Raw genomic sequence first — 15968 nt, 5'->3', positions numbered from 1 at the left:
GCCAGTCTGCATGGTGATTTTTAAAACTTCTCTTGAATGAGTCATCAAAATTTTAGTTTTTGAGAATTTCATTTAAATATCCAGATTTGGGCTTTAAAAAAAAGTCATTAGGGCCATCTGGGACCTCATTCCTACGTGGCCATAACAACTAGAGCTCAGGCTGTTCTACCATTCACCAGCCCTCTCCATTTCCCCCTGGTTCTCTACAGAGACCTGTGTTAGCTGCCATTTATCTAAGGGGTTGTCTTTGCCTACAGAAGAATGAAATGTTTCTTGAACTCAAGTCATTATGAAAAGTGGGAAAATGAAAGATGGAGTAAGTTGTGTGCAAAACAGTCCAGAGACAACATTGTGGAAATTAATAATAATCCTATGTGTTTACTACGGAAACAGAGAGTGTTAGATGCCACCGAAGGTCGTACTAGAACAGGCTAGCGCACTTCATCCAGCCCTGAGGTCACCCACTTGGGCCCTGTGGCATTTAACCTGGAAGTCCCTGGGGTAGAGGCAGGGAAAATGAGTAACACTCAACAGTTTGGACTCTGAGCCGGGACCTGTGCTACAGAGAGGAATAAGGTAAGGGACTGTGACCCCAGGGACTAGGAACTGAGGGTCTATTGAGATGTCCTGGGAATGAGGCAATGAGAGGAACACCAGAGGGAGAGGGAAACTCTTCTGGAGGGGAGAATCAGCAACACTGGTGGCTCTTTGCACAGCTGGTGTCAGAAGAAGAGTTGCAGCTGACTTTAGGGTGACAGATCCTGGGCTTCTGGGAGCATGGTGGGTGAGAGAGAGAGAGAGAGAGAGAGAGAGATCCCATTTTGAGGGAGGCTGATAACTTGAGGAGCTGAGTATTCAGGTGAGTGGATGGTGCTGGTTGCGGAGTGCTTATGCACGTTGTCTTTGAATCACTCAAGTCTCATGTGGACCTTGTTCTTGCTGTGCTTAATCTCTCTGTGCCTTAGTTTCTTGAAAATACTCTCCTCCAAGCAGGATCCTGGTGGGGATTAAAGACAGCACAATTAAAAGCTTAAAACAAAAAAAATCAAAAGCTTCCTCCTGGCTCAGAGGAAGTTCTAGGTAAATCCAAGTCATTTTCACTCTTGCCTGTGAGGACAAGATGGCCAACCCACTGAACGGAGATGATTCCACGGGCAAAGAAGCAACGTGGAGCCTTGGAGAAGAGGCACAGGAAGGGAGAAGATGGTGAAGTGAGGGGCCAGGAAGAAGCAGCTGGGAGAAAGGAGAGAGGGAGGAAAAGGTTTGGGAGGGAGGAGCGAGATCATGCTACAGAGGCCACGGAGGAGCCTTATAGCAGGGGTTCACCACTGGAGGAAATTTGCTCCCCAGAGGGCTCTTGACATGTCTCCAGACATTTGTGGTTGTCACAACTGGGCTTGGGGATGCTATTGGATCTAGCGGGTAGTGGCCAGGAATTTCCGAACACCCTACACTGTACAGGACAACCCCCCACAACAAAGAATTATCCAGCTCTAAATATCAATAATGCCGAGATCGGGAAGCCCTGCTCTAGAGCCAGGAGGCTATCGGATTTGACTCATGGGTACACCACTAACAGATTTGTGATCCTGGCAAGTTTTTTAACTGCTCTGTGCCTCAGTGTCCTTATCTGTAAAATGGGGGTGATGATAATACATACCTTGTGGGACTGCTGTCGGACTTACATGAATGAAGATGTCCACAGGGCTTGGAATAGAGACTCATAGTACATTAGGCGATTATTAGAAATCAGGAAAAGGGAGGGCATAGCAGCTTCATCTCACTTTGGCATTTTGGAGTGACCTCAGTGAAGTTTCACGAGGTGGAAAGAGGCTGGGCCAGATGCAGAGGGTTTTGGAGATGGTATATGGGAATTGGGGCTAGCAGGTATAGACTTCCCTGTCTAGCAGTTGTAGCAATGGAAGGAAGAAGGGGCTAATTATGACTGCCAGGCCAGTGTGGTTCACATCCATTTATTTGTTGATGCCAACCTAAAGTTTTGATTAATGCCCAAACCGTTTTATAGTCAACTCCTGAACATAGAGGGTGTTACAGGTGCTGATCCCCTGCACAGTCCAAAATCTGTATATAATGGTTGACTCCCCCAAACTTAAGTACCAATAGCCTTCTGTTGACTGGAAGCCTTACCAAAATAATATAAACAGTCAATTAACACCTATTATGTATGTTATACGTATTCTATGTTGTATTCTTACAACACAGTAAGCTAGAGAAAAGAAAATGTTATTAGGAAAGGAAGAGAAGATACATTTACAGTGCTGTACTGTAGTTACTGAAAAAAATCCTGTTTATAAGTGGACCTGAGCAGTTCAAACCCATGTTGTTCAAGGGTCAACTGTATAACAAAAGTGGAAAATTTCAAAACAAAAGAAATCACCTGCAGCCTCACCACCTTATCAAATTAGGAATTTTCCATCTCCTCTTCCAGGACCATAATTTTTACTGTGTTATGATGGTCATAACACAGATTCCCTTTTCTGTTGTTTTATGTCACATGAAATTGTCCTATAAGCATTTTCCATGATGTTACATCATTGTTATATTTATCATTTTTTCCAAGATGAAGATAGCCTCATTGTTTTTTCCTGGTTGTAAAAATACTCTGTGCCTTTTGTCTTTTTTAATGCCAAGAGTACCAAAAAGTCTGAAGAAGAATATGATAACCCCTGTTTTACATCCCACTCTTCAGAGATAACCAGGGTAACATTTTGATAAACATCCTTCCAAGCAAATCTCCATGCATTTATTGATGTGTTGATTTGTTCATTCTTTTATGTAAATACGAACATTTCTTGTCAGTCCATCTTTAGCCTTAAAGTGGAAGTTTCTTTTTTGTTGCTGAGTAGTATTTCATTGTGTGTGTGTGTGTGTGTGTGTGTGTATTATATATATATATATATATATATATATATATATATATATATATATATACACACCACATCTTCTTTATCCATTCATCAGTTGATGGACATTTAGACTATTTACATAATTTGGCTATTGTTGATAGCGCTGCTATAAACATTGGGGTCCATGTGACCCTATGAATCAGCACTCCTGTAATAAAATCTTGCCATTTGCAACAACGTGGATGGAACTGGAGGGTATTATGAATAAGCCAGTCAGAAAAAGACAGATATCATATGTTTTCACTCATATGTGGGATTTGAGAAACTTAACAAGACCATAGGGGAAGGGAAGGAAAAATAAGTTACAAACAGAGAGGGAGGCAAACCATGAGAGACTCAAATACAGAGAACAAACTGAAGGTTGATAGTGGGGTGGGGGGGTTGGGGGAGAAGGGAAAATGGGTGATGGGCATTGAGGAGGGCACTTGTTGGGATGAGCACTGGGTTGTTGTATGTAAACGATGAATCCCGGGAATCTACTCCCTAAGCCAAGACTACAGTGTATACACTGTGTGTTAATTAATGTGACAATAAATTATTTTAAAAAATAATAATGGACACCTGGGTGGCTCAGTCAGTTAAGCGTCTGACTTAGGCTCAGGTCAGTTAAGCGTCTGACTTAGGCTCAGTGTCTGACTTCCCCACCTCATTGTGCTGTGTGCTGACAGCTCAGAGCCTGGAGCCTGCTTTGGAATCTGCGTCTCCCTCTCTCTCTCTGCCCCTCCCCCCCCTCTCAAAAAATGATAAACATTTAAAAAAAAATTTTTAAGTGGTAGTTTCTTATTGTTGGGTGGGGGTTGGGGTTATTGTCTTGGGAAGTGGGGAGGCAGCAGGGGATAAGCACACCCAAGAGCGAAGGAGGCCAGGAAGTTCTGAAAGTGGCGAGGAGGAGGAAATACTGGCGATGGGCAGTGTACCCATTTCCTGAGGCTGCTGTGGCCAAGCACCACAGGCTGGGTGACTTCAGCAGGAGAAATGAATCCTCAATATGGTGATGGAGGCTGGAAGTGTGTGATCAAGGTGTCAGCAGCACCATGTTCCCTTCTCAAGGATGTAGGGAGGGTCCTTCCTGGCCTCTTCCCAGCTTCTCGTGGTTACCACCAATTCTTGGTACTCCTTGGAGTGTAGACCTGTCGTTCCAGTCTTTGATTCCTTCATCACATGGCATTCTACTCTTCCTCTCTGTGTGTCTGTATCCAAATTTCCCTCTTCTTCTAAAGACACCAGTCATTGGATGAGGGCCTAGTCTACTCCAGTATGACCTCATCTTAGCTTGATTAAATCTGCAAAAACCTATTTCCAAATAAGGTCACGTTCACCAGTAACAGGGATTAAGACTTCAGTGTACCTTTCGGGGGGACACAGTTTAACGCATAACATGTGGGGCTCCCCAGAGTGACGGAAGAGGAGGGTGGAGCAAGGAGAGAGCAGCAAGGACTCCTTCTCTGAAATGAAATGAGAGGCCAGGACAGAGAGATGGAGATTCTGAGTCTGAGAAGGGAGATGAGGAAGCCCACTTCCTCCAGCAACTCACGTCTGTGTTTTATTAACCTCCTAATGGTTCACAAAGGGGGCCACGGGATTCATAAGAGAGCCCGGCCGTCCAAAAGCCCCACTGGGCCCCTTCCCCACCATCATTATGCTGCGCCGCTGGCAGCTGCCGTGCGGGCCCCACAGCCTTGCTGCAGCATCCTGTTGTCCTCTCCTTGCCAGACTGTTGGTTGGCTGCCACCTAATTTCTTTTCAGCCTGGACTAATTTCTTGCAGTCCTCAGGCTGGTGGGAAGCATCCCTAACTCCCAAAGTCCTTCCATATGGCTCTCCGTCTGCAAAGTGTGCACATCCTCTCTGTTCTATCCTTGTCACAACACGGTGGTCCATAGACACTCAGGGGTATGGAGACCATTTCAGTGTTTTGAACTCCCCCTGTCCTTTTTCTCTGGACACCTGTTTCTTCTGGTTTTTATCAGTTCTGTTGGTCTCACTTCTCCAGATTTGGTACCCAAGGTTGAGTTTTCAGATAGAGAAGGATTAAGGAGTGTGGAGACACTTCAGAGGGAACCTGAAGCCTCTCTCTGCTGGTGAACACCTATGTCAGAAAGTCTAGAGCCTTCCCAGGCACAGTTGAGGTCAGATCTGGGTGTGATGGGTCAGCATGGCCGAAATCAGCATCATCATCACCCTTTGTCATCCTGACCCTCAGGGAATGAGGGACCGTTACAAAATTGCAGTCAAGTGGCTGAGATTAATGAGGCTTCTGCTTATTAACTTAGGTCCCAGGCACAGCCTAGCCAAGATCTGTTCTTGCCACCACAGTTTCTGCATATTCGAGGAAATCATTACACTTCTTTGATGGTTAAAAGTCACTCAGGCTTTGCCCCCTGCCTCCTGACATTGCCTGAAGCACCCAGTCATCTCCCAGCAGTGCATCACCTGTCCCGTCTCTACCATTTAATTATATGTTGTCCTTGGTTTTCCTCTCCAATACTGACAACCACTTCTGAGAAAGCTCTGGAACCAGGGACCCAAGTGATACAGCTCATATTAAGTCTAAAGCTGAAATAACGAGAAAACCCAGGCATAGGCTCCAGCTGGGATGTGCTGATTTGTATGGTATTGAAGGAGGCCGCCTTGCCCAGGCATGAAAGATGCAGGGCTTGCACCCAGTGGGACCGTGGAGACAAGGGGGCAGGAAGGGGCTCATGAGAGCCATTGAGTCTTTTTACCCAGCCTCATCTCTTGCCACCACCTCCTCAGACCTTATATTCCAGCCATGTAACCAATTGCAAACTTTGCCACTTCCTCCCAATATTAGTCAGAGCAAGAGTGATGGCAGGCAACAGACCCAAGTCAAGCCAGTGTAGGCATCAAAGGGAACTTAATGGTTCATATAACTCAGAAGAAAAAGATGGTTACAGGTGCCGTTCCCTCTACCTGGAATACCTGCAAACCCCTGCCCACATGGCAAACCCCTACTTTCCTGTTAAGACCCAAGCCTCCTGGTACACACTTATCCACACCCACCCCCAGACAGAGTTGAATACACCTTTGGTCCACTTTCATACCTTGTACATGCCTCTATTTCACTTACTCATTGGTGCATTTCGTGAGTCCTAGTCCTTTAGAATTGCACTCAACTCCTCATGGACTGTGGGTTTCCTGAAAGCAGGGATCATGTCCCTGTCATCTCAGGGTCTCCGGCCTCTACCAGGACTTCAGCCCACTGTCAGGGCCTGAGAACTGCTGGTGGCCACATTCTTGGATGTTGGGGTGACATCAGGGCATGGCCATTCCTTGACTGGATAGAGAGGCTGAGGTGCTAGGTATGGAGGGCAGAACTTCATGCCACAGGTTACCTGACTCAAGTCACTAATTTCTCTGCATTCCTTGCAAATCCCTCATACCACAAGCTGTCAGGAAGGACCCTGTGCATTCTATGTAGCAATGATTGGCAGTATTCAAACCATAACATGTGCCTGGTTTGCCCAGATATATCACTCATATTAAGTGTTTGTTTTTCCACATATTATACTTGAGAATGTTAAGAGGTCATGGGGTCCATCTTGAATTCCCTGGGGTTAAAACTTTCTTGATGATGCTAACATATCTCCAGAAGTATAGAACATGTTACCTTGTAAGGCAGTCCCTAGTTGTTAGGGGCCACATGCTATCTCCTGGAAATTCTGGCTGTCAGTCCCAGTTCTCTTCACTAGGACCACAAATAAAGAGGTCCCGCCCTTTTCCAGTGGTCAGTTCACCTCATTCTCATTCATTTGTTCACTCATTTATACATACGTTCATTAATTCAGTCATTCATTTAAAAACATTGGTATGGTCTATTTTGTTCAAGACAAGCACGTCCTCTGTTCTCATTGAGCTGTCATCTTTAGAGGGAAGAGACAGCAATAAAAGACTAAACAGATAAAACAGGAGAAATAAAATTGCCACAAGAGCTGTAAAGAAAGGAAAATAGGGCAATATGGGGTTTGGGGCAAACTTCAATAGAGTGAGCAGGACAGGTGTCTTTGAGGAAATGCATCCAAGCTGATGAGTAAGTGAGGAGATCGAGGCCCCCTGGGCACCACTTGGGGAGGAGCATACAGGGAGAGAGTTAGAGGAAGAGAAGGTGTCAGTGTGGCTCAGGGGAGGTGAGGGAGGGAGAAAGGTAGAAAGTGAGGATGGAGAGGTGGGCAGGGGCCTTGTTGCCATGGTAAAGAGCCTAGGATCTGTTGTCAGATAGAGGGAGCCTTCAGAGGGCTTTCAGCAAGGAACGGCTGTATAATTTTGAAAGAGCACTTTGAGTACATCTTGAGGTAGGTTTCCAAATCCTTAAAGACAAAGAGGAAGTGACCGCTACTTTTATTTCAAAGAATCAGAAAGATTCCAATTTAGAGGTGAGTTCTAGAAGTCCTCGAGAGAAAGTGCATCATAATATCTGGGACTGGAATTGGAGTCTCCCAAGATAGGCCCTCAGATACTCCTCCTGGAAGATGATCTTGGAAGGGCACCCTCTTTTTCTAGAGAGCCAGATCTGCTTCCCAACCCCAGCTCCGCCCCACCAGGCTATGTCTGTCTTATGAGTTCTCCACAAACAGTGAAAAACTGGCAGGCTAGCCAGCATGAGACCTTTAATTATTTCCCCCTGGGCAGAGTGGAGTTACCCCTAGTAAGACACCAAGTTTGCTGCCACTGTTTTCTCTGGGGAAAGTCATGCTGCTGGGTGTAAGAGGTGTCTCATTGTGAGAACCAGGGCCCTAGAAGACCCTCTGATCATCAAAGCAGAGAAGTAAAAAACGGAGAGACTCATAGTTTTGACTAAAAGGAAATAGAAAATGAATTTATATGGTTTTTTGAAGGTGCACAGCCATTAAAAAGAAAAAAAGGCAAGCAAACAGCTAGTAAAAATTTTGCCACACAGGACAGTGTGATAAAGGGCAGCATCCTATACACAGAAATCACGTCAGTAAAGAGATGTGGGCAGAATTTTACAGAAAAGAAAATGCAAATGGTTAATGGAAGTACTCAAACTCACCTAAGTCAGAGATATGCAAGGTAAGACAGCTGTGGGGATACAGAGTATCTTGGGGAAAGTTGCTTATCAAATTTAAAACATGTATTTTTTTGAATGTATTTAAAAAAAACTGCTGTGCTGGTGGGGCTGCCGTGATACAGACACTGTCATATACAATAGGTGGTATACACCTTTAAAAGATATGGGTACGTTTGGGTACTTTAAAGAAATAATTCATACCCTTTGAGCCCGTAATCCCACTTCTTAAAATCTATCTTAAGGAAATCGCTAAAAAGGAAGGCATTGATTTGTGTGCAAAGATATACGTGTGTGAAGTATTGGAAGTAGCCTACTTGATAATAGTGGATGATAACTTGACTTAATTATGGTATATCCATTCAGTAGACGGTTAGGTGGCCATTAGAAAGGATATTTTTGAAGATATTTTGTTAGTAGGAGAAATGCCTACACTATAATATGTGGAAAATAGGAAAGTAATAATTAATAGAAAGCATGAAGTCAATTGTGAGTATGAATGCATATTATATACATTAAAAATAGATCATTGGATTGTAATGTACATATAAGGAAGTACATACAAGGTTATTAGGGATTTTCTCTGAGTTGAGAATTACAAGTAATTCTGTTGACATTTTTGTGTTTTCAAGGGTTTTTTTTTTTGTTTGTTTCACACAATGAACATGTATTACTTTTACAATCAAATGAAAGCAGAATATGGCTATATTTTGTCAGTGCTCTGTATTGTCATCAGATCCCTGTTAGAGACCCGCCACTCGCCCCTTCTTTCCTTCCCTCTGTTGCTGTAAGAGCCAATGAAGTGGAGCACAAAGAGCAGGAAAGCCAGAGGAGGGACCTGGGTGCGACCTCCTGCTCTGGCATGGTTTTGCCTGGTGTCCTGGGACACATCACTGCCTTGCTATGGGCCTCAGTTTCCCCATCTGTAAAATCCATTAGTTGGACTGGTTCAGCTCTAAGAATGCAATAAGGATATAGGCGTAATAATTCCAAGCCTCTAACCCAACTACAGAGTGATGTGATTGACCATTTCCATGAGCCCAGTGTCAGCCATACCCAAGATGTCAGCATCCACATGTCTCCTCTGGGATGAGTTACAACTTCATGGGCGAGACCCTTGCCATTTCCTTTAGGGACGAGGAAATAAGATTCATGTACATCATTGATTCCTCCAACACATACTTACTACACCCCGTGTATGCTCCATGGTGCCAGGCCCTGGGGTGTACAACGAGACCCAAGCTCAGAACAATTTGGGAAATGTCTGCACCTGCTGCACATTCTTTCCTTCTGTCTCCACTGGGACAAGTCCTTCCCATTTGACAGTTATTTTAACTTACATTTGAATTATTTTAAAGAGAAACAGTTTATTTGAAGCTAAGTGTCTTAACTCTGGGTGAGACAAACAGATCATACCATTTTGAGTGTAAACCACCCACCCATTGGGAAGCTGATTATCTCATGTGAGCTAGAAGTGAGGAATCTAGGAATAGATGGAACCTTGGCAGTGTGAGCAAAACAGTGTGTGAATCCACCTGGAGCCATGTGATGGAGGGAAGAAGAGTATATGGACTTGGAGTGAGATCAGCTGAGTTCACACATGGCTCCCCTGCTTCCCAGCTTTGTGACTTGGGGAAGTTTATGACTTCTCTGAGCTGTGTGTTCCCATCTGTAAAGTGGAGAAATAGTCCCAACCTTACCCAGATCTGCTTGTAAGTGCTAATCAGGATCATGTCTCCAAAGGGGCCCAGCAAAGAGCCTGGCATGTTCTTGGCCATCATATTAATACTCTTGCTGCTTTCCAGAGGTTGCTACTTAAAAGGGACATGTTTGAAATATACAGGGTATATATAAATATATACATATTACGTATATATAGGTATATATATATATATATACATACCATGCTGCATGGTAGTTGAGAACTAGGGCCATGAGGTTACACGTATCTGACCCTGCTATGTACCTGCAGTATGTCTTTTTGAGCAAGTGACTTAATCTTTGTGAGCCTCGGTGCTATGCACATAAAAATGAACAAACCTTTTGGAAATTTCTTTAAAAAAAAAAGAGAGAGAGAGAGAAAGAGAGAGTTTTGTTCGAGCCCCAGTTACAACAGCTGCCAGGGACACACGGTTTTTAGAAACAGGAGAGTGCTCCAGTAAGGAAACATTTGATGGAGAGCTATATGCATTTTTTTTACATAAAATTTACAAATTATTAGACAAAGAACATTTCAGAAAGTTGCAGGCTTTATCTTAAGTTTCTAATAATTGCAGGGCTGTATGACTTTAATCTTACAGAAACCAGGGAATTTTCTTACTTTTTCCTATCTTTTGTGTTTAGAATGCTCCTTTTTTTTTTGGTTATTTTCTTTAACAAAGCAGATATACACAATGTGCACTCAGGGCAGAAACAGATCCCATGCGTTGAGGTTTTGCTGAGTCATTTTGACCTTGGTAAATGTTAAAGTATAGCTTCCCTGGGAGCCTGGAACACACAAACGTAAAGGTGAAAATTCCCTTTATCGGTGCTCATCTGTAAAATGCAGTTGCTGGCAGCAATGCCCGCGTCCTTGGGAAGCCATGAGGATTCAGTGAGGCAATACGTGCTGCCTAGTAAAAACGGCAGTGTATTCACTGAGTTATTTGATCCATTTTCCTCTGATTGTAAATGAACGTTTGTTCAACGTAGAAAATCTAGAAAACCACCTAAAAAAGAAAATGGATAAAATGTGAGTTGTTTTCAGCCCTTTGATTCTGTAGCTGCTGTGTGTTTGCATCCAACTGTCCCCCTCCACACTCCCCCACCCCCTCCCCATTCTGACCTGAGAGCTCCCTGCTGGCAGCAACCAGGCCAGGTCAGTGCTATCCCCAGCAGGCTGTGGCCTGATGCCCTGGCCTTCCGTCAATACCCAATGTGGTGACACTACTGCCAGCCCCTCTCTTTGCAGATCCTTCAAGCCAGACTTCATCCTGGTCCGCCAGCATGCCTACAGCATGGCGCTGGGCGAAGACTACCGAAGCCTGGTCATCGGCCTCCAGTACGGAGGGCTGCCTGCTGTCAACTCCCTCTACTCCGTCTACAACTTCTGCAGCAAGCCCTGGGTGGTAGGTGATGGGCCAGGCTGACCTGGAGTGAGGTGGGCGGCAGTGGGTGGCGTCCCAGCCCTGAAACGGGCCCGTCCCATCCTTCAGCATGGAGGCCTCAGTAATGAGTCTTTTTTAAGCAACTCAATAAGCAGGCCTCTTCTTGTAATTGTTGCCTAAGGAATACGATATAACAACATGGTACGATACAGTGTTATCTTATAAATAACATTAGTGGTAACATTAAGGTACCTTACTGTTCTTACTTATATTAAATCATATCACTTTTATTAACAGTAGGCATTGTTGAGCACTTACTGTGTATTAATCTGAAAATCGTGCTGCCTGGTGCTCAAACTATGGCTATCATGTGAAGTGGACATTACTTCATTTTACAGAAAAAGAATCTCAGTTTCTGAGCAGCTAAGGAACTCACCCAGGGTCATGTAGCCTGGGAGGGGTGAAACCAGACCTTAAAGCCATGTCTCTTCAACCCCCAAGACTGATTTTCCCTGCTTTGTATTCATTAATTTCATTTGTCCCTTGATTTATTAGTCTTCATTCAAATGTTACCTGTAAAAGAGGCTTCTCCGAGGATACCGCTCCCCCAAATACTCTCAATTCCCTTACCCTGCTTTATTTCCCCCCAATACTTATCTCCATCTAGGATGATATATTTATTCATTCTTTTGTGTATTATCTGTTTTCCCTACCAAAGTAATTCATTCATGCAACAAATATTTACTCAATGCCTACTATGTTCCAGGCACTGTTCTAAGTCCTAGGAACATGGCAGTGGGCAGATCAGACCCAAATCCCTGCCCCATGGATCTTATATTCTAGTGACCAGGGGCACATGCAGTCTATTAATAAATATGCCCAATATGTAATATGTCATAGAAGTGGTTCATAAGGGAAAATTTTTGAAATTTTGAAAATTTGAAAAATTTTCAAAAGGGAAAATAAAGCAGGGTAGAGAGATAGGAAATGTGGAGGCTGGGGGTACGTACTGTAGTGTGCTCTGTGAAGCTCTAAGCCATCTTGTCTCTTGCTTTATTTCCCTCTGCTTGGCCTCCTGGTGGGAGGGCAGTGGTCGAGAACATGGGCTCTGGAGCTGGATTGCCTTAGTTCCAGGAGCCTCAATTTATGAGCTGTATCATCTTGAACAACTTGTTTAATCTCTCTGAGTTTATTTTCCATATTTGTAAAATGATGATAATAATAGGGTCATCCTGGTAAGGTTGTGAGTTAATACAAGTGGCTGCCACAAAGTACACACTCAATACATGGTGACAATTATTATATTCATTCAGTAAATAGTGAATGCCATCAAGGTCTCTGCAGAGTTGGCGCTCAATATTTATTGAATGGATATATACATTAATTTGTTAGATGTAGATAGTTTTTAACCACTGCTATCATGGCTCTGGTCTCTTTATTCTACCCTGAGATTTTTGGCCTATGGCATCCCAGATTCTGGAAAGGGACCTAGATAGCATTAGCCCACACCCCCTACCTTGTTTTTCCACATAGACATTGTGATGGTAGCAGCTACCATTCAGTAGCACTGTGTGCTATGCTGAACTCTTAACATACATATTATATTTGATCTTTAGAACCACCCTGATGAGTAGATTTTGCTAATGTCTCTATTGTACAGATAAGGAAACTGGAGCTGGACATCTCCAAAATTCGTGTGCTTGATCATAGAGTTACATATTCTCTCTAGACTTCAGCATCCTTATCTGTAAACTGAGAGATCATCCATCATTTCCCATATTTCTGAGATCCCTCAAACCCTCTAACTGGACTCCACGTTGCATCACACCTGCAGACTATACCCCAGGAGTTTGCAGACCAAGTCTAGTTGTAGAAGGTTCTTAAGTTACCCATTCTCTCTGAGCCATTAGTGTTGACTTACTCCCAAGTCAAGTCTGGTACAAGACTTGGCATGCCTTCTAGCCATTGGACACCCACCATAGGCCACAAATTGTAGCATTCTTAATCCTGATCAGAATTTTCCATGCCCTTCCCACTTATGTCCACCAGGAGTTCCCTTTTGCTTTCTGGATAAATTCCAAGGCTCCCAGGGATCTGTCATGGATCACCCTTCGTCCTCCTCTCTCACTGTCCCCTGGATCCAGGGCCACAGCTATGACAGCCACTGAGGGTCTCCAGTGCGTACCTGAAGTGCCCTTCCATCTTCTCTGTGTCATCTGCTCCAGGGAGTCATCCTGACCCCTTCTCTGTTCCTCTTCTAGGCTTCTCAATCCCCTTGCTTTCCTCCAGCAAGGCATTGTTATCTCAGCCATCTGCCCACATTGTCTCCCCTCAAGGCCTGGTCTTCCATGCTTAGCTTGTTATCCCAATATCAAAGCACAGTGCCAAGAACAAAATGAGCTCCCAAGGGTGCTGGGTGGTGTGGGCTGATGGAGAAAAATTTAAGCTCAAGTCCTGCCTTTCAGAAGCTTACCACCCAGCTCTGGAGATGTTAGCAACCTCTACGGTGAAACCAGAAAGTGCTAAAGCAAAAGGAGCCAGGTGTGGAAGGGATGCTGCTCGAGCTGCTGGAGAAGAGCGTGGTTGTAAAAACAGAGAAATCAGAGATGACCCTAGAACAATGCAGGAGTTGGAATGCCAACTCTGAAAATCTGTATAACTTTTGACTCCCCTCCCCAAACTTAACTACTGATAGCCTACTGTTGACTGGAAGCTTTACCAATAATATACATGGTCAATTAACACATACTTCATATATTATATGTATTATATGTTGTATTCTTACAATAAAGTAGGTGAGGGAAAAGAAAGTGTTATTAAGAAAATCGTAAGGAAGAGAAAATACATTTACAGTACTGTACTGTATTTATCCAAAAAAAAAAAAAATGCATGTAAGTAGACCTGCACAGTTCAAACCCATGTTGTCCAAGGGTCAGCTGTATTTATGACAAATAATAATATCTAACATTCAAGTGCCCCTAGGGACCAGACACAGCTTTTAATACGTTGCATATTTAATCCTTACAATATTGGATCTCTTGCTTTCTCCACTTACAAATGAGGAAACTGAAGCTCAGAAGCCTGGAGCAACTTTCCAGGCTTATGGGGCTAGTTAAGTGGTGGAGAATTTGAATCCAGAGTCTACACCCTAAACTGTTAGGTAGTACTACCTCTCTAGAAAGAAAGACTTTGCAGGCTGGAGACATGGCATGAGTGTCAGCACGTTGTGCTTGTGTGAAATGTTGAGGGGGTAGTAAATGCTCGTCAAATGTAAGCGAGCTGAACTCAGCGGCCTGGCAGGAATGAAGGGCTTATGCAACCAGATAATCGAGAGGATGAGATTCCAGCCAAGGAATCTGGTCTTCATCCTGCAAACAGGGAACAGCTACTGCCGCTCAGCTCAGAATAGTCTGATACTCGGGGCGCCTGGGTGGCGCAGTCGGTTAAGCGTCCGACTTCAGCCAGGTCACGATCTCGCGGTCCGTGAGTTCGAGCCCCGCGTCGGGCTCTGGGCTGATGGCTCAGAGCCTGGAGCCTGTTTCCGATTCTGTGTCTCCCTCTCTCTCTGCCCCTCCCCCGTTCATGCTCTGTCTCTCTGTGTCCCAAAAATAAATAAACGTTGGAAAAAAAAAAAAAAATTTAAAAAAAAAAAAAAAAAAAAAAAAGAATAGTCTGATACTGGAGGTCTGGGATCAAGTGGGAAGTTCCACCATACTGGATAACAAAGATTGACCAATGTTCTTTCCTCTTCTCTCCTAGTTCTCTCAACTCATTAAGATCTTCCATTCTCTGGGTCCTGAGAAGTTCCCACTTGTGGAGCAAACGTTTTTCCCCAACCATAAGCCAATGGTGAGTGCCCTTTTTGACTCTGATTATCTTAATGGTATGGAATGAAAACAGATGTCCATGTTTTCAGTCCCGTTGGATGAGGAGTGGGCTGAGGGCCACTCCCTGATTGCCTGGGCTCTAAGGAAGAGTTGTGATGTCCTGTGAGAATACCTGGCTTTCTTAGGGAAAGAATAAAGTCTTCAGGTGAAATTTTAGGTAGCAGGACAAATGACAAAGGTGGATGGCATCCCTTGGGATATTGGGAATTTTCAGCAAATTCGGGGACAACTTGAGCTGGCATTTTGGAGCCAAACGCTGATAATAAAGATAAAAGATGTTTCAAAAGTTGGATGTTGTTTCCCTTGAGCCCTGGGCAGAACCTGGTTCCAACTTTTATTTTGATAAAAGCTGTTGTATTTGGTTTGCATTGATCATCGAAGGGCACTTTCCTTGTGTGTTCCCTTTGCTTTCTGACTTATGGATGTACCTGAGGTTGTCTCTGGGAAGTGGTTGGAGCTTAGCTTGGAGCACATGGTCGAGCCCATTCATAGGACAGCTGGGTGGGAGGGGTGACATCTTCCTGAAGAGGTGGAGAGCTCTTTATCCCACAACCAAAAGAAGTTGGGTGGAAAGAGTTCTGGGCAGCTGGAAATAGCCTGTGATATATCTGCTTGTGTGTTTGGTGGTCTTCTTAAACTGGTCAAAGGAATGCAGGGCCATGTCCCCATGCTTGCCATGTAAGGAATGTGAATCTTGGGCAACAGTGCAGTTAAAAAGGTATCCGAATGTCCCAGCTGGGGACTGGCCTGTTCGTAGAATCCCACGCTCAGGCTGCTGACCTGGAAATTCTACCACACGAGTTGTAGGACTGCAGGCCCCAGGTGGGGGCAGTCTAAACAGGCAGAGAGGTTTTTCCATTGATTATCTTTCCCTTATATCTGATCCAATGAGAGTAATAGAATCCAAGATATGCTGGTTGGAATAAGAAGGATAAGTGGAGGGACGCCTGGGTGGCTCAGTCAGTTAAATGTTCAACTTTGGCTCAGGTCATCATCTTGCAGTTTGTGGGTCCAAGCCCTGA

At 44.2% G+C, this 15968-nt stretch overlaps 1 protein-coding gene across 1 annotated transcript in view; it reads left to right on the top strand.

Annotated features, from left to right (window-relative positions):
• The window catches only part of SYN3 (synapsin III), a 420949-nt gene that overhangs the window by 103221 nt on the left and 301760 nt on the right, over positions 1 to 15968 (top strand). The window contains 2 exon segments of the mRNA XM_030322308.1: positions 10924 to 11080; positions 14819 to 14908. Coding sequence (XP_030178168.1) covers positions 10924 to 11080; positions 14819 to 14908 — 247 coding nt within the window.

Source organism: Lynx canadensis, chromosome B4, assembly GCF_007474595.2.
Source record: "Lynx canadensis isolate LIC74 chromosome B4, mLynCan4.pri.v2, whole genome shotgun sequence".
NCBI lineage: Eukaryota > Metazoa > Chordata > Mammalia > Carnivora > Felidae > Lynx > Lynx canadensis.
The sequence above is the reverse complement of the archived record's forward strand: the minus strand, read 5'-3'. Positions and strand labels throughout refer to the sequence as shown.